Below are 23,334 nucleotides of genomic sequence, written 5' to 3' on the forward strand. Positions count from 1 at the left end.
TTATTTCGTTAGAAAAAAAAATGAAAGCCGTTTACAACTCCCAGTAACGCCGGATTAGAGCGCAGCCCTTGATGAGAAGGATGGAAGGGTACTGAGGGATAGGTGACTCCGTGAGGTGACGTGACCTCAAGGCGAGGGGGGAGAGGGGGTCGCGTGACCTTTTGGGGGGTTAAGTGAGGGTAACTCTCATAACCCTCGTGACCCTCATGAGGGTAACCCTTTTGAGGGTAATTAACCCTCGCAACCCTCGTGACCCTCGTGAGGCTAACCCTCGTAACCCTCCTAAAAGTAACCCTCGTGACGTCATTATGGGAAACTACCCATTGCGCATGTACAGCTTGCATGCAACGCGTTGCATGCAAGCGGCGTAACCGCGAGTTGCCGGCGCGCTGCATGCACCGTGCAGTTACGCCGACTCCGACGCCGACGCCGCTCAAGCCGGAAACGGGCGCCTAGGAGCTGCGCTCTAAAAAGGTATTTTATGTCACCCGTGCTACGTACTGGATTCTATATCAGTATTATAGCGCACCAGCGTCTTTAATAATGTGGAGTGTGCAGCGCCAGATCTTCGATAATGGCGCGTCCTCGAATGAATATTAATAATAATTTTGGTTTTTGGAGAACCGTTCTTCAGATGGTTCTACACACGCTTCCATGCGGTACTAAATTCTGAAGAAAAAAAAAATCTATTGCCACGTTAAGTAAGAAAACAATACGCAGAATATTCTCAAAGTCAAAGTCAAATTGGACGTTTGAGGGATTTATACAGCGTAAGGTTGGTCTGCCAGTAGGGGCGACACTGGTTTACACTGTAGATGAGCAATTTTGCCAGTGCAGTACAACCGCTAGCCTGGGGTCTTTAGCGTGCACCACGCAGTAGTGATACACGACCGCACGCCGGTACGATGCTCATCCAGATCGAAACGGGCAGGGGTGGGGCTCGAACCCAGGATCCCTGGGTTCTGCAGCGCGAGCTTTCGCTCCACGCGCGTCGAGCTGGGTGTGCGCTTCAGCCCACTCGGCCACCGATCCCCCCGCAGAATATTCTCCTCTTTCCGATAAGTATGTTATATCTATATATCAATAATTTTTGTTTCTGTATTATAAGTTTCCATTCTTTCTGTCGGCCCGATCTGTGATTAAAGAGAGGTGGGCTAAGTAAGGGTTTGGTTAAGCTGCACTTCCGCAGAATTTTTTTCCCTGCCTCCGCCACCCCAATTTGTAACGTGGGAGTAAATAAAATTAATTAGATATGCCGACCAATGACACGAAGCTGTCAGACGGACAAGCTGCTGATGCAAACGTTGCCAATTTTTTTTTTTTTATTATTATTATTTTTTTTTATTTTGAGAATGAGAATTCAGCTGTCCGCGCTCATAAACACCGGGCTGTTTCTCAAGAGGGCAACGACACGCAAACTCCATGCACTTTCAAACCCACTCCTCTTCAAAAATACGCGGACATTCCTTGCTCATTACCGCCACGAACGGCGACAGTTCCCGCCACCGCACCCACACCTATCCAGAGCCGAAACGACCGCTTTTCTTCGGCTAGAAACTAACTCGTATTCCCACGGCACTCTACTGCACCACGCCTTCTACTGCACGCCTCTATCCTGCTACCTGCAACTGCTGCTCCTAGCCTGGCACCAGGGCTGGGTAGTATTTTAAATACTTTGTGTATTTTGCATTTGTATTTAATTACAAGTTGGGTAATGTATTTGACGTGTGTATTTACATACTGAAAGGGGGTTATTTGAAATACAATTGTAATTAAATACATTTGTGTGGGCGAAAATACATCCCTCAAATTTATTGTCACTGTCCAGAGCAGGAAGAAAACTACGTTCTGCACTGAATGCAGTGTCTCTCAATCAAGCAGGAGTGTTTAGTTACTTTGTGATTACGGTGCTAGTTTAGGGCAAGAATAGTGACGAAATCGACGTTCACAGCCAAACTGGGTAAATAAGTGCCTGTGACAACTTGTGATGCTTTCCAGTCTGATTTCCCTCCATATTTTTGCCTGGAACATTTTAAATGCGCGGGTGTTCCAGAGTTTCGTAACTGGTGCGAGTTGCAACAATAAAAAAATTCTCTAGCTAGCGCTGCGCTTCTTGGTCGTCTCGGTTCTTTGTTGGTCTATACCGAAAGGTAATCGACAAAAAAAGCTGCTTGAAGATCTGTACTTTTTTCACCTATTACGTCCAACCTGATTACATTTTTTTTTTGTGATTATATTTCTATTACGTTACTAGAGCCCCGCACACTAACTCCCGAGTGTGCGATGCAAAATTAAAATGAGATAGCCAGAAACCCGTTGCAGGTGCCCTGAAGTCGCTGACGCAAATTTTGAGGAATGTATTTGGAAAAGTATTTGGAGGAGACCAAATACATTTGGTTGTATATGTATCTTGTACTTAAATGCTTTTTAGGAAATGTAATTAGATTTGTATTTAAATACATTTTTGACGAAGTATTTTGTATTTGTATTTCGACACATATTTGCACGTATTTTGCCCATCCCAGCCTGGCACCCTGTACCACATGGTCTGAGAGTGTCAGCAAGCCCCATCCTTTGCCTCCAACCCCCACGCAACCTACGAGCAGTAGGTGGGACAGCTGGCCAGTTCCGAGCTCTCAGCCCAGCGTAGCCTGATGGAGAGGGCCCGGGCAGCCAGCGCGGACCAGGGCTTTCCGGACTAGAGGGAGGAAGCCCCCCTACGGGCGGGCGCCCAACCATCAGCGCCTGAAGCGCCATTTATCGAACGTTTATTCCTCCTCCTCCTTGAGAATGGGTAATATTGGGCATAAAAAGCGATGCAAACCGACACAACGGCACGATGCAAACGTGTTCTGACGGGCGGAGGCATGGTCGGTTGCCCTTTCATGGCCTCCGAAGTTCCAAGAACCTTGGGGAGGCCGTGGTCCTTCGTTTTTAGTTCGCAGACAACCCCCCAGACGGCGTTCGTGGCACGAAAAAGGTCCAATAAGAGCTGCGGGTGTCATATATTCTGCCGCACTTTTATTTCCATGTCTTGTTCTCCGACTAAACAGCCCAAGTAACTTTTTTTTTTTTTTCCTGGGCTCATCATTATCTGCATTACTATTGTGAAGACGACTGAGAGAGAAGTTGGAACCGCACGGCGACGGATATGGCTCAGGAGTGGATCCAGAACTCCGTTTTGGGTGTGGGGGGGGGGGGGGGGGGGGCGTAAAATTTTTAATGATACTAATCACCCATTCTCTCTTGTGCAAGGGGGGTCCACCCATGTCAAATTGTCAAATTGCCCTCCGAGAAGGGGGGAGGGAGGGAGGTCGACTTCGTTTGGGGGGGGGGGGGGGGGGGGGGGGGGGGGGCGCCGCCCCCGTCGCACCCCCCCCCCCCCCCCCCCCCTTCTTGGATCCGCCACTGATATGGCTTCATTTCCATAAGTGAATCGTATTGTGTCTGTGCACGCTTAGACGGCGGGTTGTTTGTCAGCTCCAGTGAGCACCCGGTGTCCCCGCAGTAGGTGAGGAATTTAGCACGTGAAGGACCGCTGCCAGCCTTGGGCCTCCAATGTACACCATGCATTAGGGACGCACGATCGCATGACGGTAGGATGATCACCCGGATGAAAATGGACAAGGGGTGGGGATTGAACCCAGGATCCCTGGTTCGAATAAGTCGGCTACTCTTAACACGACCGGCTTCTCTCTCTCTCTGTGTGTGTGTTTCGATCGTCCAATATATTAAGGATAGTTTGAAAACAATCCCATATTGAGGAACGCAAAAACATAAACGAAAGATGAGAGAACTAGACAAAACTCCTGTCTGAGACTGTCCTTTATTTTAACGATCCCTAATCAAGCGTACGCCGCTTCGTCGGCTGCTTTTCTTCTCAAATACCTTTCAACTCAAGGCTTGGTGTAATTAATCATATGACCTCCGAATGACTTACTCTTTCGCCTAGGGATATGTCCATCGAGTGTCCGAGGAGTGCTCTCTGCCAACAATGATTTTACGAGAATGTGCCCAATAAAAAGAAGAAAACAATATAATTTTATTACTTTCGTGGGTTTTTGTCTTATTATCTGAATACAGAAAACGCCATTCTCTAATATTACTGCAAAATACGACACAATAGCTGCGAACGTACTAAAAGGCTCTAACCTGAACCGGACAGCGAAACTGAAAATCGTGGACTAGAATCGAGTAAGTATACGAGGGCTGTTTTCTTTCTTCCCCCAATAAAGTAGACATCAAAATAAAAGAGTGATAAAAAAATTATTATACACCGAATTTAGTTGCAACCGTAGCTACGTGTTCAAATATCCACCGCACAGATAAAGGCAATTATCGTGAAGTCGGCATAAACTCTCGAATGCACTCCTCAAAGAAAGTAGCCACCTGAATTCTCGGTCATTTCGTCACGCGTCGACAAAACCGCCAGTCACAACAGACGTATCACGTGTAAAATGTGTACGGCGGAAACTGCACGAAAGTTTAGGGTGGCGAACTGACGTTCCCAGCGGTCGTATTTCCCAAATGAAAAATGATAAAATTATAATATTTTAATACTTTTGGAATATTACCAGCCGCCACGTAGTTCACCGATTAAATCATTGAATAATTGAAGAAAGGTAACTGATTCATTCTTTAATATTGTCAACTGTTCAGAAGACCTATTATTTTGCGGTGAACTGCCAAAGAAAACAAATATACTCGTACCTGCTGCCACTAAGCGTGAGCGAAGCACATAAGAAAACGTAGCATGACCTCTAAATTTCCCCAAAACTGTACTTTCGATCTCAACACTCCGTACCAAAAAACGCAGCGCGAACTGGCGCAAACCCTCTACGACTACCTCCCTCCGAACAAACATGGCGACAAAAGTCACGTGATACAACACAGCTTCGTTCGCCTCACCCTCCTCTCGCGACAAAAAGGACTCGGCGTTTGAGGCGCCACCTATCGCTCCGCAACCGCAACTCCCTCCGCAAGCCCGCCGAACGAGCTGTCACGCAAGCAAGCTGGGGCGAAGCAAAGTGGTTGCGAGCGGGGCAGCTATGCCACTACGCGCGTGAGCTCCGAAGCCAGCATGGCTTTGCGCTGAATCGCACGGCAGAGTCGCGGCGCGATAAAACAAACATGCACTTGAGACCCGTGGCATCGGACGTGGGCGACGCAGCGACGATGTGGAACGACGAAGGATTTGAACGTGCCTCGCCGAACCAACGCGATGTCGCCTAGCGCCGCTCTCCGTCAACATGCCGGGGGTTGTGGTGTTCAAGCGGCGTTGGTCGGTCGGATCCGACGACTTCGTCGTGCCCGGAATATTCCTGCTCGTCCTACACACGATATGGTGAGCCTCCGCGCGTCATTCCTCTTTATTTATTTTATTCGTGGCTTTTACGGTGAGAACAGCCGATATTTTTTGTGTTCCCGATGTCCCGTTTTCTCTTTTCCTTTTTTTTCCCCTTCCTTTTTTTGTTAGCAGATCGACAGGCTGGGGTTCCTCCTGCGATAGAAATTGTGATGTTGTTGCCATGGTAGCGGCTCCGGAGTGAACTGGGGTAGCTTTCGCTTGCTCCGAGAGATCTTTCCGCGCACATCTCTTGCACGAGTACTACCTTTTTCTTTTCATAATTACTGACGACGGCAACAATGAAGCTGTATTTTTCTTCTTTTTTTTTTTTTTTCGCTCATCGTTGTTTTGTTTGACAAGGAAGATACAACTTGAACCGACTGGTGATTCGATATCTCGATCGTAAATAAATTCATAAATATCTTCATATGCGCAAATAGTAGCTGCACGTCAAATTGTGTAAGGATTATTTTGTAAAAATCATTACACAATTTGTAGATTATTTGCGAAAAGTGTCCATGCCTGGTACGATGTAACTTCGATATATACCTTTCGTTTATCTACGATACCGGTATTATTTGATGGTTTCTGGTGATTGGTATAATGACACGTAGAGTTGAGACAATAGAAAAGCTGGAACCTTTGGAAAGGCGAAAATAAAAGCCTATGAGAGATCTGGATCGCTTAGTCCGTTTCATCTTCATAACGACGAAAATAATCCCTGGAGAAGGGGAACAAGAGGGACAAAGTGTATTGGTGCTTTCAAGCACTATGTTTTACTTGCGTTTAACAAGTGTGATGCAACCATCTTTTATGTATTTTAACCCCCCTACTGTAATGCCCTCTGGGCGATGTAGGTACTGTATAAATAAATAAATAAATAAATAAACACAAATCTCCAAACACAGCTAGGTGACTGGTGCGCTACCGAAAAAATCCGCCTGGTTCGGGTATCGAACCCGGCACCTCTCCATTACAGGTGGTGCGCTGTACCAACTGAGCTAACCAGGGGTTAAACGTCAGTAGAGCATTTAATTTTGCATTTGCATTTAATTGCATTATAATTATGCGAAAGCTGTGTCGTCTGTTTCGTCCTCTTGTGTGTTTCTTTCGTATTAATTCAATGTAGATTATCAAGTCTATAATAATTATCATCTTCATACTTTTTTGTTGTTTTTACTTATTTCATTAATTTCCACCCTTGAAGGCCCGGTTAGGGCACTCCATAAAAGGGGTAGGGGTAGGGGAGCAATGCATCACATATTCAAAATGTACAAAAATAAACAAAATATTAACAAAAGATTGTTCTTTTTTTTTCCTGAGAAATCTGATTCACGTAATATTTCTCAACTGTTTCCAATCTCAAGAACTTTGTTGCAGAGCAAGATCACTGTTGTTTTATTTACGTATATTGTTCCCAGAACTTGGTAGATGACTAATCCAGCAACGACGTTTCGGTACCATCTTCGTTCGATTCCCTTTGTGCGTTTTATTTGCCTAAATATGGCAATATTTTTTCGACCAGGCTCCAATAAAGTGCCTATATCTTACCGTTGCGCCGCCACTTTCAGGTGTCTAATTAATAGACGCACTTCGTCGTAATTCACACATACTAACGCATCAGCGGGAACCAAACTCCACGACAAGCGGTCACAATAAAACAAGATGGCTAAACACAGACACGCACACGCACACAGTTTTTTGTTCTAGATAACAGAAAGTATAAAACAGAGAGGACGAAACGCTTTCTGTTATCTAGTACATCTTACCAACACGCTCGTTAGGAATATAGTTTTTTTTTTTTCTGTCTGTGTCATTGTGCGTATGTGTGTGTGTTGTGTTTCGCTGCTTTTGGTGATCGCAGTGACGGCGTCTACGAAAGAAACTTGGTAGCTGAGTTTGAAACGTTGCCTGTACCTTTTCTGGCTTCCTTTGGAGTTTCCTTTACCTATCTCACGTTTACCTTCATGTTCATCATACATTTTGTTGTATTTTTAATAATTAGTATAAAATCATGGAATCCTTCTCCACAGTAAAACAATTTGCAGCTAACGTTAAAAGATCTTAAATTTGTTTTTTGTTAACGAATTTGTCTTTTTAATTAAGAATAGAGATTTATTATCAGTGACAGATCTTAGTCACGGTCTGAGCACACGTCCTTTTCCCGCTAAATCTAGCGGGCAAGTTTTCCCGCTACACTTCTTCCATTGGAACCTCATTTAATTTCAAAACTCAACAGGGACTTCGCGGGAATCTAGGCATTCTTTCTTTTTTGCAATCAAAAGAGCAAACCCCACGTCAATTTCACGGTAACCACGACCGAAAAACTAATACTCTGATCAATATCCTTGTGTGTGTGTGTGTGTGGGGGGGGGGGGGGGGGGGGGTGTTCTTTGTATGTACTTAATGGAGTTTGAATAAATTAACTGTGGGATCTGATAGTTTCGTTAACGTTTAAGGAACCTGCCGACGCTAAACTTTGGCGATTACATTAAAGCCATTAAAGGAACTCCTACGGTAACTGCGTCGATGTCTTGTCATCTGCCTTGGTTTGTGGAGCCGGAGAAAAGGAAATATCTAAAAGGGCATAAGTGGTTAGACTGGTCAACTTTTATCATTCGCGTGCTTGAAGTTCGGTAGGGAACTCTCTGTAGATATCGATTTATTGTCTCGTCTTTCCTTTTTTTTTTTTCTGACATTCTTTTTTTTTTCTTCTTTTTTATGTACGTACGCTCTTATCTGTTTATGAACGAAGCTGGCACGGATATGAGGACCTCGCACTCAGTTTTGCTACGTTCGTCCGCACACAAAGTGAAGAAAATTTGACTTTGAAGAGAAGGACATTGAAAAAAGACATTTATAAACTTTTTCCTTTTTTAACCTCGCTTTAAAACGCTGCGTAGATTTCTTTTTATTATTCCGTGTATTCGAATTTGTTTTTGACAGTGTTTGCAATGATAGCTAGGAAACGAGCAAAAGAAAACACCATATGAGGTACTGAATCCTCATTTGACAAGTGTTCAAGAGTGCCAGCCAACGAAATCTAGCAACGCCTTCACGTTTCGCAAGTCAGCGGGCCTTTCCTGTTTGGTTCAGCGATGATAGGACACGCGTAGACATACATGACGAACAGCATGGTGGTGCGATTTGGGCGCTGTCTGATTGATCCCTCCGGCTCGTAGCATCGGCAGCGTCTGGAAGGGCTGGAGGCCGCGGGCGTTCCAAAGAAACGCCCTGCCTTTCTCAGCCTGTCGTTGACCATTGCACCTCGATTAGGACTCGGGGATCGAGTGGCCCTGATCTTTGCAACATCCACCCGAGCACCTGGCGACACTTCGGTCCCGCGCCGACTCCAACCTATATACGCCTACTTTACCGAGAACGACAAGGCCTTCCCGTTATTAATCGCGCGCAGAAAAAAAACAAAAAAACAAACTGTATCAGTGATTATTCTTATTTTTTTTGTTTTGTTTTCGAGAAAGATTCGATGTGGACGAGAGGCGAGAACGAGGTTGCTTTCCCTTTGTCGGCGTCACTCGGTCACTCATCGCCCCGCGTGCCATGGCGCGGACATCGCTTCTGTATCGCAGATGTGGCTCGCGCGTTGGCTCTTGGCGTCTGGCTGCGTCGGAGGAGCCAGCTGCTGCTCAGAGGAGCCTTTGGATTTGGCGGACGCGCTACAAATTCGTGGTCGCTGCTGTATAATACTTGTCACATCAAGGGGGAAAAAAAAAAGGAAGTTTTTCCGCATTTTTCGTGCGTAGCGCCAAGTAGTTGTTACAAGGATTCAGTGCTTGTCGAAGGAAGAAACAATGCTTTTGACGTTGGAAATGTGTAGCACACGAGTCTCGATAAAATAGCATAAAGCTAATCCGAGGTCCTCATATCATGATGCAACACGTGGAGGGGGAAAATTAGTGATGTTCCACAAAAAGTCGAACCTCTTGGTTTTTTTGGTTTTTTTCACTACCCTTTTTTAAGCGGTGTACTCTCGGCCACTGCCACCTAATAGGCCTATCCGGTATGGGCGACGAGAAATTAATTAAACGTTTCTACCTGGGAATAGTAAAAAAAGAAATAAGGTGTAGGCAAAATGATATTGAGTGACGGGTATACGATTATATCCTATGTGCTTTCTATTAGCGTGGCGACGGCAAAACAATGCTTTCGCGCATACTGGTATATAGTGGCGACATTTCAAGATGGCGGAACCCTTGCGAAACGACATGTTTTGGTTGCGCCACCTCGCGGGGGCCCTCGTGTGACGTAGCTAGTAGGATGGGAGCAGACGACGCGCTATATGCGAAAGCACGGAGTGGCTATGTTAGTTCGCATCTATGCCGATTAAAAGGGGTTTATTTATTCATGAAACGTGTATGACGTTTTCGTGACTGTTCTTTCTAATGAATAACAACGCCTCGAAGTAGTTTTTTTTTTGTATTAGAAAAACTTTCAAATGCTCGAAAACAAGCCTGGAGCTTCACACTACAGCTTGTACGGCGTGCGTCAGGACTATTCACAGCCTCTCTGATTCTTGTTTCTTCGGAGGCTGCTGTAGAAAAAAAGGTTTTGCATTCACCGGAGTAAATGGCGTGCTTTCGCTGTGCACGCACACGCACAGTTGGGTTGCAAAGCGCCGCACACTTGTTCTAGCTATACATTGAGCTTGCCCATACCGACGCTTCTATCCAAGTGTGACTCGACAGCTGCCGACGAACCCGCATCGAATACGTGGCAAAGAAGTTTGTCACATTGCGACTTCTTCTCGAAAGAAAAAAAAACAGGCATTTTATAAATTCTTAAATTGTCCGACATGGCCCGGCAAATTTAGGCCTTTGTTTTAATTTGTAACAGTAAGAAAGCACAAAACAAACAGAGGGACAAAAACAGACATGTACAAGCTATGAAAGCTTGTACATGTCTGTTTTTGTCCCTCTGTTTGTTTTGTGCTTTCTTACTGTTACATCTGTCCCAAAACGCTCGTTAAAGTCTTGTTTTAATTTGTTTTCTCCAATTTTTGCTGAGAATTATTTACAAACTTAACATCGCTCGCTGAGAAACGCATCGCGCATTATTCGCATTTTGGGTCCGCAAATTAAACATACAAACAGTATAATTTATAGCAGGTGTATACCTCAAATTTTGGGACGCTGAAGTGTCACCGACTTACTAGATTTAAGACTTCGATCGCGAGGGGTCTAGCACATTTCGCGTCGGCCGGGTGAACAAGCATTGATTTAATTAAATCGAATCCGGAACCCAACCACCGCTTCTCCCTGCCAGTTATTTGAAGGAAATGTTTGTTTACGGCTGTACAAAATTAAAAAAAAAAAAAGGTATCAACTTGGAACTAAAAGAGAACAGCACTCACAGAACATTTTGGAAGCAACACGATACAGCGAGTCGCTTTAAGTGCTTCCTACACACGCGAGAGGCTCCCGAATTTCACTCTCCCGTTTTCTGTTTCATGAGACATCTTTTTTATAGTTTTATTTTGTTCGAATTATAATAAAAAACACATCGTATTCGCCGTGGTAGATGTTGTAGTCGGGTAAAGAGCAGGATATTCCGTTTTCATCATCCAGCTTTTTCTACTGGGGTACAGAACAGCACAACACCATCCGAGCGTCTCGACAGCTCAGCGCCAAACGTGTTTGTTAGCACGACTACGCGGGCCGCGTTTTCATGCTTTGTTAAACATGTCCTACTACATATATCACTTTGTTAGATAAACACAACGCGCGAAACCGCCTTTGCCGGGCGTGACCCTGCAGACAGCGCATGAAGCGAGCTGGCAAGCCGAAGCATCTAAGATCTGCGCAGTCTATCCGAGTCTGTCCTACCGGTGACGTCACAAACGATGATGATGATGATAGCTAGAGAGGCGCTCCCTGTAGTTCGCGCACGCCGCCAATAGATCGGTTTAGCGTCGCGTGAAAGTTGATGAAAGTCAAAAGAGATGAAAAAAACAAGATAACTCATAGATTAAACAAACTTAAAAAAAAAATAGAAAAACAAATATCTCGTAGTCGTATCAAAAATAAATAAACAAATAAACTAACTAAGAGATAAATCTATAGACATTTCCCAAGGGCGCCGCCATCTTGACAGATCGTCGGTTCCAGTATAGGCGAAAACAAAGTGTTTACCGTCGCTACGCATATGGAATACATTTAGGATATAAAGGCATAACCGTCACACATTCTCGTTTTGTCTCCCCTCTATTTTTTTTTTTTTTTTGTTTATTTGATTATTTCCAGGATAAAATGTTTTATAACTTTTTTTTTTTGGTCGCCCATACCGGATATGCTTAGCAGGTGGCTGGGGACGACAGTAAGCGAAAAAGCTCTATAAATCACGATGTGGCATCCGTTTGAAGATTCGTATTTTTGCTTTCGAGTATTTCGGTTTTAGTGTCGTCCTGCAGGTGTGAATCAAAGAATATATTTGAGTAGTTATGGCATTCGGAGAAGATTACACAAAATGAAAACTCATCGTCAAAATGTAAAACGGTTTAGAAAAAAAAAAAAAAAAGTAAGCGGGATAAAGGAAAGCAATATGAACTGCGGAAAGAACGAGGACGAGACAAATCATGGAAAGTTTTTGTTGTTTTCCTTTAACAGCACGCTCTAGTTTGTCGAACAAAACAATGCTGATGTGGGTGCCCGTACAACTTCTATATGCGGAAGAGCGAACTTTTTGCAAAAACAATTTGCTGCATCAAACGTATAAAAAAAAAAAAAAAGAGGGGCGGGGGATTGAATTTACGAAACACCCATCTTGAAAGAGTCGGCATTTTTACTATTGGCGTTTCTAAGTATTGACCGCGCTGCATACTGCCTCTTAAACTAAACAACTTGGCTTAAAAAAAAAAAAAGAGTTTAAACTTTATATGTGAAGATGGCGCGCTGTCTTCTTTGACAACTATTTCCCATTGTGCGCTTTTTTTTTTTTTCTATTTTTATGTGGACAATATTCTTTAATATTGGTTTAGCTAGAGGACTGTAAATAATGTGGCGCATTCCTTAGCTTTTCTGAGAAGCAGACGGTTTGGTATGAAAAGGAATAGCGTACTGTTTAGAAGGTGCTTTGTACAGGCGCCAGATTCTAGCCGCCACTGCTGACCTTCGCTCGTTTTACCCATGATGCCGCGCCAATGAAGCGGGCGCTGACGAACTTCCACAAAGGCCAGTGCTGGGGTGAGAAGAACATCTAACATGGCAACATAACACGATAGAGTGAAGTAAACGTTATAAGAGGAAAGAAAAATCGAAGGTCGGTTATGGCGGCGCCCATGCATGCACGGCCGCTCCAAAGCGTATATGTATTGGAAGATTCGTTAAAGGTCACTTTAGCCACAGCCTATAGGAAGGTACGCTTTAGCAGCTCCAGGCGGCTCTAATACTTAACATTTACGTGTTGTAAGGTAGGTAAAGATGGCAATTAACTGCTAATACTAAAGAGAAAACAAAAACACTCGTTAGGTGGCGCAAGCTGCCGCCCGATCGAAGGGGTCAAAGAGAAACTACGAACATATTATATATTACCGTGGAGCTCAACTTCTGTTCCTTGAACGACGAGAGCTTCAGAAACGAAGGGTGTGGCTTAGTGCGACCCTGCTTCAAGGTTAGTTCTTCGGAGCTCTTATCGGTTACTCAGTGCCGTGTATAATGAGAGTTTGGCCATTCATTGGGAAGGCAAATGAAGAGGGGCGCCATTGGTCGAAAGCGGGCTGGGCCTGTTCCAGGGCGGTGGTCACGAGAAACGAAAAGTAATAAGCGGGTCAGAGTAACTCTCGGTGACTGAAAATGTGGTGCACGTGATTTTTCGATCACGGTCACGCAAAATCAAACTCCAAAAAAACGATCGACGTGATCTATACACCAGGCGACGCTAGGGCCGGGAAAACGCCGTCCGAGCGGTCCGACTCCGATCGAACAAAAGAGAGTTCGAAGGTAACATTCGATTCTTCCGTCTTTTTTTTATTTGTTTGCACGATCATAATTGAGAGATCACGTGCACTATATTTTCGACCACGAAGAGTTACTCCATTTAACGCTCACGCGCTTATTACAATTGTTTCTCGCTACCACCGCTAGGGGACGCTTTTCGGCTTCTGGTTGGCCAAGAGAGCGCTTCACGGCTTCTATCTGCGTGTCCATGAGCCTTTTATATAAAAGGCTCTGCGCGTGTCGTGTATGCCCTGGCTCTGGCCGCTCCTCCCATTGACCAAAGTCTCTTTACATGCGGCTCCGCGGTTACTGCCGCACCCTGATTGGCTGCGTTGCGGCAATGAGATGCTCAAAACGAACCAAGCCCCGCCTTCCTTAAGCTGTTGGTGGGGTGTGTCCGTTAAGGATCCTAATAACGGACATCGAGACTTGTATAGGGCACTCATTACGAGTAATCAAATGGCTCACTGTAATCGACTACCCTCGGAGTAATTTTGTAATCACATGATTACGTTTCTGAGGAAGTAACCACGAGAGTGATCTAACTACTTTTGGAAGTAAATTGCTCGTAACCATTCCTATTGTTTTCTCTCCGGCCCCTTCTAAGGGTGCCCTTTGTTGGTGGAAGTCTCCTTCTGAAGAAGTCAATTCTCGAAGAATAAGTCTCCGGCAGGAGGAACGATTTAGCGATTCGATAATGGAAAGTATTTGTTGAAAATAGTAATTTTGCAAATGTGAAGTAATCGGAGCTCAATAAAGCCGGGGTCCTACTGCTGATGTAACATTCAAAATATATAGTCTGCCAACGCGACTTACCGCAATATCCGTGGTTCCAATGCCGCTTCCCCAATTCTCTCCTCGAACTCATTGCCATGTGGTATTCGAAGCACAGATCGCGCGCTGACTCGCGCTCGAATTTGTATACAAGACTGGTTTTTGTATGACGTGCAAGCGGTGTCACCCCGGCTTAACGCTTACTTCTTCAGGTAACGGCAACTTACTTTTTTTATGTCGAGTAAATAAAGTAATTGATTATAATGCAATGAAATGCAAAGGTGCGAGCGTGCTGGACAAGAATGACGAAAATAATCCATGGAGAAGGGGAACAAGAGGGACAATCACCTAGCTGTGTTTGGAGATTTATGTTTGTATTTGTGCCCCTTGTTCCTCTTCTCCAGGGATTATTTTCGTCAAACTAATTGAATACTTTTTTAAGCATGACGAATTGCAATTGTAATCGATTACTTTTCTTTTTCCCCCGGAAATGTGTACAATACTGAGGGACATGTGATTGCAGTGATGGGTTTTCTCAGCACCTCCCACTCCCCTATAGATTTTGCTGAAGAAAGGACTAGGCTAGAGTCTGAAGTCGGGAGCGTTGATCTTGGAGCAAAAGGTACGCTTGAGCGGTTGCACACGTTCACAGAACGTGCGCACTCAGCAAATACTTGTGTTTTTTTTTGTGTGTGTTTTTTTCTGACGCAGAAGAAGGTACTTTTTTGTGTAAATTCGACGCCCAGTCGGACCCGCTATGTACCGGAGCAGAAAGTATGCGCGACAAAACCTTTTGTGCGTACAGAGTGACACATTCGTAATGCATGACGGTGCGTACGGCCGTAAAAAAAAAAAGGGCGGGGGGGGGGGGGGGTGGTGGATAGAAACGTTTCTGAAGAGACTAAATACAAACAAACAGTAAAAAGAAAGAAGAAAACATCTTGGTAATAGCGGGAAAACGGAGGTCACGGTCGGAAGTAGATTAGGAGGGGACAAATCCAATTTGGGTGGCTGCGGAGTGCAGCGTCGTGTAGGTCCGCTGGCTTGTTTACAGACCTGCCCTTGTAAGCGGGGGCTCGCCTAATATCCGCCATTACTCTCGTTTTTTGTGTGCGTTCATGCACGTGCGTTTACTAAAAGGGGTTAGCGGAAAGATCAGGCGGAACAAAATGAGGACGCACACATGAATGGGGTTCTGTATATAGACCCTTTCCAAAATTCAAGTCTGGCCACTTTGATCGCTGCATCGTCATCTGAGGAATGGCAAAAGTGCCGTACGAATGGCGGCCTCCTGGTTGCTGATGATGCAAGGAGTTGAAGATGCTCCGAAGAGAATGTTGCGAGGCCCTTATTTTCGAGACGAATAAACACGATGCGACGCAGGAATTGAATACAAGAGCTGCGTAAGCGTTCGTTTCTCACTCTGGTCCGGTCAACCGGTTGGCGGCACATAATCGGATCGACACTCTAAAAAAAGCCCGTGTGTCTACTTTCCCGCACAACGCTCGGAAAGCCAAGCACTGCAACTTACTTAGGCAGCTCAGCGAATGACGATGCCGAAACATATGTTTAGACTAAAAAAAATGACCGCATCTCCACGTGGTGAATGATGTTGATTGGGGCGAAGCTCTGGTGGTGCTTGTCTGCGTAGACGCTGAGCCGCAGCATGCCGAGCTTTTCGTTCGCTGTCATCCATGTCAGAAAGAGAATATGTGGTATGGAACGTAGTTATATACGCATTTGAGTATTTGACCGCAGCGCCCTCTCGTCTATAAACGTTGTGCCAATGCATGCAAAGTTTAACGGGATTATATACGCATTTGACCGCAACCCCCTCTCCAGTATAAAGGTTGAGCGGCTACATGCAACGTTTCATCCATGACATTCCGCAGTCGTGACCGAGTCGTTAAGGCGATGGACTAGAAATCCATTGGGGTCTCCCCGCACAGGTTCGAATCCTGTCGACTGCGCAAACATTGTTTTTTTCTTTTTTTAAGAAGACAGATGGGATGGCAATCGATGTGAGCACGCAAGGCAAGACCCCAAGGAGCTTCGCCCCTAAAAGAACGCAGTCTGAGTTGCGAGATTAAGCGATGGAAAACGTCACGTTTGCATTGCTTAATGATCCCAACTCAGACTGCGTTTTTTGCTTACTCACACTGCGTACGGCCGCTTACAAGCGATACTGGCCATTTTGACAAATGTGGTGCCTGGTTTCTGGATGCGTTGAGTTTGTGATAATATTTCGCGAAATATAACGCCGTCTCTATAGGAGGGGGAATTCGTCATTATACAGAGTGTCTCAGTGTCCGTTTGATCGCCGAAATAATTTTAGGAAATACGGCGTCGGAAACATGGCGGGAACCGCTAATTTTATGTGATATTCCTTAAAGAAAAAATGCGCTCCCTCGTGTATACCTTAAAGCAAACGAGAGAAAAAATTCATCGTACATTGAAATGGCCCGGTCTCGACGAACATCTAATTTTTATGTCTTAGATTGGTGCCCCAAATGGGGGCGCTTTCTGCCAGACTATACCCGTTTTCACCTCAAGAAAAAAGCAAGTTTTGCGCACTGTTCATACGCTGCGGAAAGTAGTTCTCACGAGATTCGGTTGTCGGAGAAAAAAGCGACGCTTTCGGCGGTTGGAACGTGTACGTCTTGAAAAGATATCGTATATCTAATCTACAATTCACCTACATATGTCTTAATTCTCTACATTTATTCTTTTTTTTTTTTCTTCTTTTTCTTACTGCGGTTTTTGAGGTGAGAACGGGTATAGTACATTCGGTTGCAAAGTTTGTTCCCTACGGTAAAAAAGAGTATAAACCGACGAGCGCATTTGCCTGCTTTGTCGCACGCGTTTGGGCTGGATTCGTTTCCGGCGTGAAAGCATTTCTAAATACCTCCCATCCAGATGCGAAACGGTGTGCAAAAGGAAACGAAATGCGGAACGGCTTGGGGCGAACGATGCCAAATCAATACTTTGTCCGCTGATTGCAACAGGAAAGAGGCGACTATTTCATCTTTCCTTTTCTTTTTTTTTTCAACTTTTTTACATTTTTGTGTTATTAATATTTTTTAAGTAGGGTATCTTACATATAATAAATAACGACACCCCCCCCCCCCCCCCTTTTTTTTTATTTTCCTCTTGTCTCTTTTTCACCGTTACAATCCCATCCAACATCCTTTTCTTTTTTTTTTCTAGTTTTGGCAGACCGGAAAACTCGGATGTTGTAAACATGGGCGCCGTTGTATCAAAGACGACATCTTGAGAAACGTACAGACCGTACCACTCAGAGAGACCGACGTATGCATTTTTCCGGCGTTCCCGGCGCTCGATCCGAATTCAAGGTCACCGACGAAGCTCGTTTTTTTTTTTTTTGTTTTTTTTTTTTCTCTATTTTTGCGGCGACTCTGTCGGCTTTTTCAAAGCCGCCGCCATAGAGCTCGGAAGCACACTCCATTTCAGCCGGAAGCTGACAGTGTGGTAGACACTGCGCTCTTGCCGGTCCATTAAACAGCCGCCCCTTTCATCACGTGACCCCCCAATCCCTTCCAGTGTTGGCGATAACGCGTTACAAATGACGCCGTTACCGGCAACGCGTTATTTTTTTCTCACGTTACTTATTTCGGGTAGCGTGGTTACCTTACTCGTTGCTTCTTCCTCCCCCCCCCCCCCCCCCAAAAAAAAAAATAAAAAAAAAATAAAATAAAATAAAATAAAATACGTTTCAATTTTTTGTGTGTGTGTTTCTAGGCCTTAAGTCATACGAATTCTTGCACTCGTTGCACGTATACCTTCAAAAGTTTGCCTCTTCTCCCGATAGATACAAACGCTTCCAAAAAAGAGCAACACGTTTGAAGTCACGCATAAAAAGTATTACAGAAGTCTCTAACGATAATGGTAGTGCGTTCATTTTATTTGCAAATAACAATAGTCTGTCTTTTTTTTTTTTTAACGCCTGCAAACACTGCTTTTTACGCTTGGGTGGCATGCGAGAGCGCAATCACGTGACGAAATATCGAGCTCTGATTGGTGGAAACGAGCACGCGTAGCTTCCTCCGTACTGTCGTCCCAAGGTGGAACGGAATGGGCCAACTCCCTCCTCTCTTTCGTGCATTTTAAACGAGCTCTCAGGTTTCCTTTCGCTCGAGGAAGTGAAAGAAAACCTGAGAGCTAATGGCGGCACGCTTACGAGGAGCAGAAAATGCAGGACTGCTTTTTTTGCTCCTCGTAGGCGGGCCGCCATTAGCACCACCGTGCGAGAATTTTCACTCGTGATTTTTAATTAGGAAGCGTCCCCAACTCTCGGTCGCTCCCGTCCTTGATTTTTTGTTGCTGTTTTTTTTCCTATTTATTCTGATGTTTCCCCGTCTTGTTTTCGCGAGGGTTTCGGGTTTAAGGTGGGGTGAGGGTTTGAAAGTGCAACTAATGAAGTGGGTTCTAACATTTTCTTGAGTATGCAGCAGACAATGTACACGATACTCCAAAAATGTAACTAAATACCGTTGCTCGTTACCGATTCTCAAAAGGAGCGCGCGAGTTGCCTCAAAAGTAACGAGTTACTTTTTGCGTTACTTTGACGACCAAATACACAACTCTTTCATGATTTATTGTTTCTTTCTTAAGCAGTAGCTGCTTCTCGAAGTTGTCATCAATTATGTTTCCCCGCTTTATTGAGAATACATCTCAGGCGACGCTGAACAGTCGTTCTATTGACGCGCTCGAAGGAACGGCAGAGTTGTGCTTCAGCAAGAGCCGGTGAATCTTCGGGAACCATGCGCCTTCATTGAGGACAGCGGGTAATGGGTTCTGTGCCTTCCCGCGTTGGCAACCTCCGAGTTTACATTCGGTCCCTACCCGGTTCTAGGAGGTTCAACCAACGAACCTGATTCTGTTCGCTGGGTGAAGGACGTTCCCATCTGTAGAGTTCAGTATAGCAACGTTTATCGCTGGATACGTCAGTCGAACTGTTCGACTGATGTGTTCAGCGGTGAACGTTGCTGTACTGTCCTACAGTTTAGTTGTTTCTCGGGTTGCCCACCCACCGTTCTCGCTATAGGCGCATACTCAGTTTAGAATAAAAACAAGGCCGCGTGAGCGGTGTTGTACACGCTACTCCTTAAAAGTAACGAGATACCGTTACTTGTTACTTCGCCTCAAAAGTAACCAAGTACTACACTCGTTACCAAAAATAGTATATAGACAGAAAAAAACTCGTTACTTGTAACGTGTTACGTACATGTCCGGTATACAGTAAGCCTCATGAAGTTTAATAGACTAGCTATAAAATAATGGTAGATACATAAAATATCGAAGAAAGGGTAAAAACACAGGCGAGCTGGTGAAGAACTCCCATACTAACCGAAGATAGGGAACAATAAAAAAAGACTGACAAAACAACACATCTCAAACAAAAAAGCTCTGTTTGAGACTTGTTGTTTTGTCCGTTTGTTTTTTTATCGCTCCGTGTCTCCTGTTACTGTAGAAAAGCATGAAATGTTAAACTAAAATACTGTTTTATTTTTTCGTGGCTTCTTGCATTTGTACTTTTTTACAAAAAAAAAAAAAATAAGGAGACTACTTTTTACGGAGTATCGAATTTGGTCGGCTGAGACCTCTTGTATTCCTGCATGCTTACAAATAAAACAAAAATAAAACTTCCGTTTTAAAAAAACAACCTAAAAGAACGTTTTTTTTTTGTTTTTTTTTTTACGGCTGGGGAAATGGAATTAGCATCTTCTAACGTTTGATACTTATTGAGAAAAAAAATCACGAAATAAGATCAGCGATTGGCTGTAGGTCCATTCAAGCTCAAAGCATAAGCGCAGCTCTGAAAAAAAAAAAAAAAAAAAAAAAAAAAGAAAGAAAAATGTAGACTTTGTAGTTGCAATGTAATCTAAATGTAAAAAAATATAAGTAAATTGATAAAATCATATTTGAGTTTATTTAGTATACATCTACAATGTATCCATTACAATCCCATTAAATATCGTGAGCCTTAGTAGATCAGTTATATTTTGGAACCCACTTTATTTGTTACACTTTCAAACTCGCAATCCACCTTCAGAATATGATTATTATTATTTTTTGTTATTGTACGTTGCCTAGTTAGTTTTTCACACTTTTTCATACTGACAGCGCTGCCCAGATACAAAAAAGAAAAAAAAAAAAAAAAGAAAACGATTTTTGTTGCCTACAACTTAAGAAGCGCAGGGTGTGTCCTGTCCTGAGCATCTCATTATGGCTCCTCAGCCAATGAAATTGCACCATTGAGCAAAATAAAAGCTGAAAAAAAAAAGCAGAAAAAAAAAATCACAGACCAAAAAGTGTTCTAAGCCACGCCCCCGTGTTACCTAATCTGTGCAGTGACTGTTACTGTAGGGCTACGAGTTTTCGGTAAATACTGATAAACCCCCGAAAATTACCCCCCCCCCCCCCCCCCCCGGCCCCGAGCTGGTTTCGTGTAAATCAGAAAGAACCGAAAAAAAAAAGAGAACGGATTTGAGCTATTCTTGAATTTATTTAAAATTACTACTCTCAGTCCCATCCAAACTATGACAGGAGAAGGCGTACTGCATACACTTTTTTTACACGAAAGAAAAGCAACGAAGGGCAACACACGCTTCAACGAGAAAATACGATAAAATCGTGGTAATAAAACCCGAGACTCAGGAACACAGAAGAAGTTTATCGTATAGCACAAATATTATACGATAAAATCGTATAATATTTGTTTTTTTAATGTTGGCCAAACTGCGAAGAAGAAAAAAAAGCGCAGCATACGAAATAAAATGCACTCTGCGATAAGTTCCAAGGACACAAACGTCACTGTAGGTATAGGTAGGCCAGCGAATGAAAGAAGTTACAGTCGGCTGGGCGCTGGGCTTTTCTGTGCCGACGGACTGACGGGGTGGGAAATATTGAACGAGTGTCACTCACCCGTGCCGTGCGTTACGGCGACGTAATTACTCGAATCGCAGCTTTTATCATTAGGAGTCCATGCAAGACTGGCTTTAGGGTTTACTATCAAGTTACGACGAGCTGATAACACTTACGGCAAATAGAAGCGACTACACCATTTTATTTGCAACATCTTTTTGACGTTCATACGCTCACCACTGGAGTAGAAAATATGTAAACTGGTATTTTATGCCTGGGCGTCCTTATGACCACTATTGAAGATGTACGAAAATAAGTGACGGTACTGTATACTTACGCGGTGATTCGTTTTATTTAGAAGCTATTTTTCAAACAGTGAAACAAGCAGATGAGACACGAAATGTAACTGATCGACTACGTCTCGGGAGGCCATCGGGTAATCAATGAACGTGACAAAATGTATACTTCGTCTCTTGAGACAACTTCCTTTGTGCCTTCGTCTAGGGATTTATTTATCTTGGTTCTTCAGAGACTCGGTAGTTGCTTGGCAGTTTCACCGCGACACGGACTCCTCTGGTGTTAATTTGTTGGCACTCGCGCCAAGAGTTGCGAGCTCTTCTCGGATTGTTTGGAGGCACCTCGACGCGCCGCTTGACCTTTCGGAAAGACCGTTTTGGCTTGCGGCGCCAAGCCCGATGGGGCAAGAAACACTCTTCACAATGCAAAGCTCTTTGTGCTTTTTTTTCTTCTTTGTTTTGCTTCGTTTCTTTTTCGGCGATGATAAAACTGGAACGCGGAGTGTGCGGTACGCCGCCGGTGGCTTTGTTGCCCTCTTCGGGAATTGTATATGTCGTACTGAAATTACAGCTTCATATTAAAAACAAAATATAAAAAAAGAGAAAAAATCTTTGTAGGATGTTAGTGTTTCAAGGAGAGACTTGGAGCGCCGGCGCTCCATGAGGCGACAATACGTTGGAAGATGAAGTTTTGTCGGAGTTGTGTACTGAAAGGAAACAAATGTGTTTATTTGGGACGTAACTTTGTATTTTATTATGTTTTCCGATTTCTTTTTTTACGCAAGTGCAGCAAAAATTTATCAATTCAATAATAAAGTTTCTTTTGTGTGTGTTTCTGTGCTCAGGCCTAAAACGTATACACTATTTGAAAAAAGCTAACTTTGAGAATCGCAAACGTCTTTTCTTTTTCCTTGTTTTTTTTTTTTTTTGCTTGAAAGTACTTTTTTGTATTAAGTTTTTTATTCGTTTGTTTTTGAAATGCGGGCATAAAGAAGATAAATGTACACGACACGTGAAATGCAGCTCTGCATAAAAACGTGCCTCTTGCAAAGAAAACAAGCTCTATGTTTGGACGCTATGGATATACATATGAACCGCTTAAGTTTAGCTCCTGGTCCATCCTTTCATTCTCGCTGTCATAATTGGGGTGTCAATCAAAATGTTGCTGTAGTAGTTATTGCACCGTACAAAACGAAATTTTCGCCAATTGTTCTGCTAATTCACCCTCTGTGTGGGAAACCATTCTGCTCGAATTGTTTGAGTAATTATATCGTCAAACGTCATCTTAAGTGCGCTTATATTTGCCAAAGTGTTTATGCAAGCGCCTTCACATAAAACTCCAGTATGCTAAACACCTCACATCAAAGTGAAATGCTATGTTTAGGTAGTATGACCAAAACATACTGTATGCAACATACAGGATAACGCATGCGGCGAGTAGGTATATAAACTCTTGGCCATTCACTATGCTTACGACAAACTGCCCATTTCAAAAATATTTATACACTTTCTAGAGAATTTCTACAGAAAATAGTATATATGGGAAGCTATAGATATTCTAAATAAAGTGTATCCATGTTTCTATCCCCTCTTAAATGCTTTTTGGGCTTTTTTTTGGCTTTCTATAGAATTGGGTGTATAGAGATTGTATAGAAATTGTATAGAAAATAAGATATATATGTTATCCCTTTCTCACGACAATAAGCCAGTTTTTCTTGCGAAAAAAAAAATTTAGCTTCAAAATATTAATTTTAGGTTTGTCACTTTATTTTTTATTTCCTTTATTCAAAGATTGCTCGGAGGCGTTACTGCCGGGGGATTACAGTGTTGAAAAAAAAACAAAAAAACAACATATCTTCATTTGTAGAACGCGCTTGGTCTTCAGTCAACATATCCCACTGTGCAATGGTTTTAACAAAGAAAGAATTCGCATACATGTTTGTCCTGGCGTGGTACTCTCAGATTTTGAAACGTGATGAGTCCGCCCAGAAACATAATGTGGCTGTTTTAAAAATATTTATTTATTAATACCGGTTTTATTATTGTATATAAGAAATAAAAACTTCAATCTCCACTTTTT

The 23,334-nt window shown here is 43.5% G+C and overlaps 1 protein-coding gene across 3 annotated transcripts in view; it reads left to right on the top strand.

Moving 5' to 3' along the window:
* Window positions 1-4,965: 4,965 nt before the first annotated feature.
* Window positions 4,966-23,334, top strand: part of LOC8030353 (diacylglycerol lipase-alpha) — a 115,462-nt gene continuing 97,093 nt past the window's right edge. For 2 of the 3 annotated variants that reach the window (XM_040206728.3, XM_029966783.4), the window contains exon 1: window positions 4,966-5,344. In XM_040206728.3, coding sequence (XP_040062662.2) covers window positions 5,250-5,344 — 95 coding nt within the window. In that variant the 5' untranslated portion in view covers window positions 4,966-5,249. The remainder of the gene's footprint in view (window positions 5,345-23,334) is intronic. The other variant, XM_042293488.1, reaches the window with a different exon arrangement.

Source organism: Ixodes scapularis, unplaced genomic scaffold, assembly GCF_016920785.2.
Source record: "Ixodes scapularis isolate PalLabHiFi unplaced genomic scaffold, ASM1692078v2 PGA_scaffold4__175_contigs__length_147842914, whole genome shotgun sequence".
Lineage (NCBI taxonomy): Eukaryota > Metazoa > Arthropoda > Arachnida > Ixodida > Ixodidae > Ixodes > Ixodes scapularis.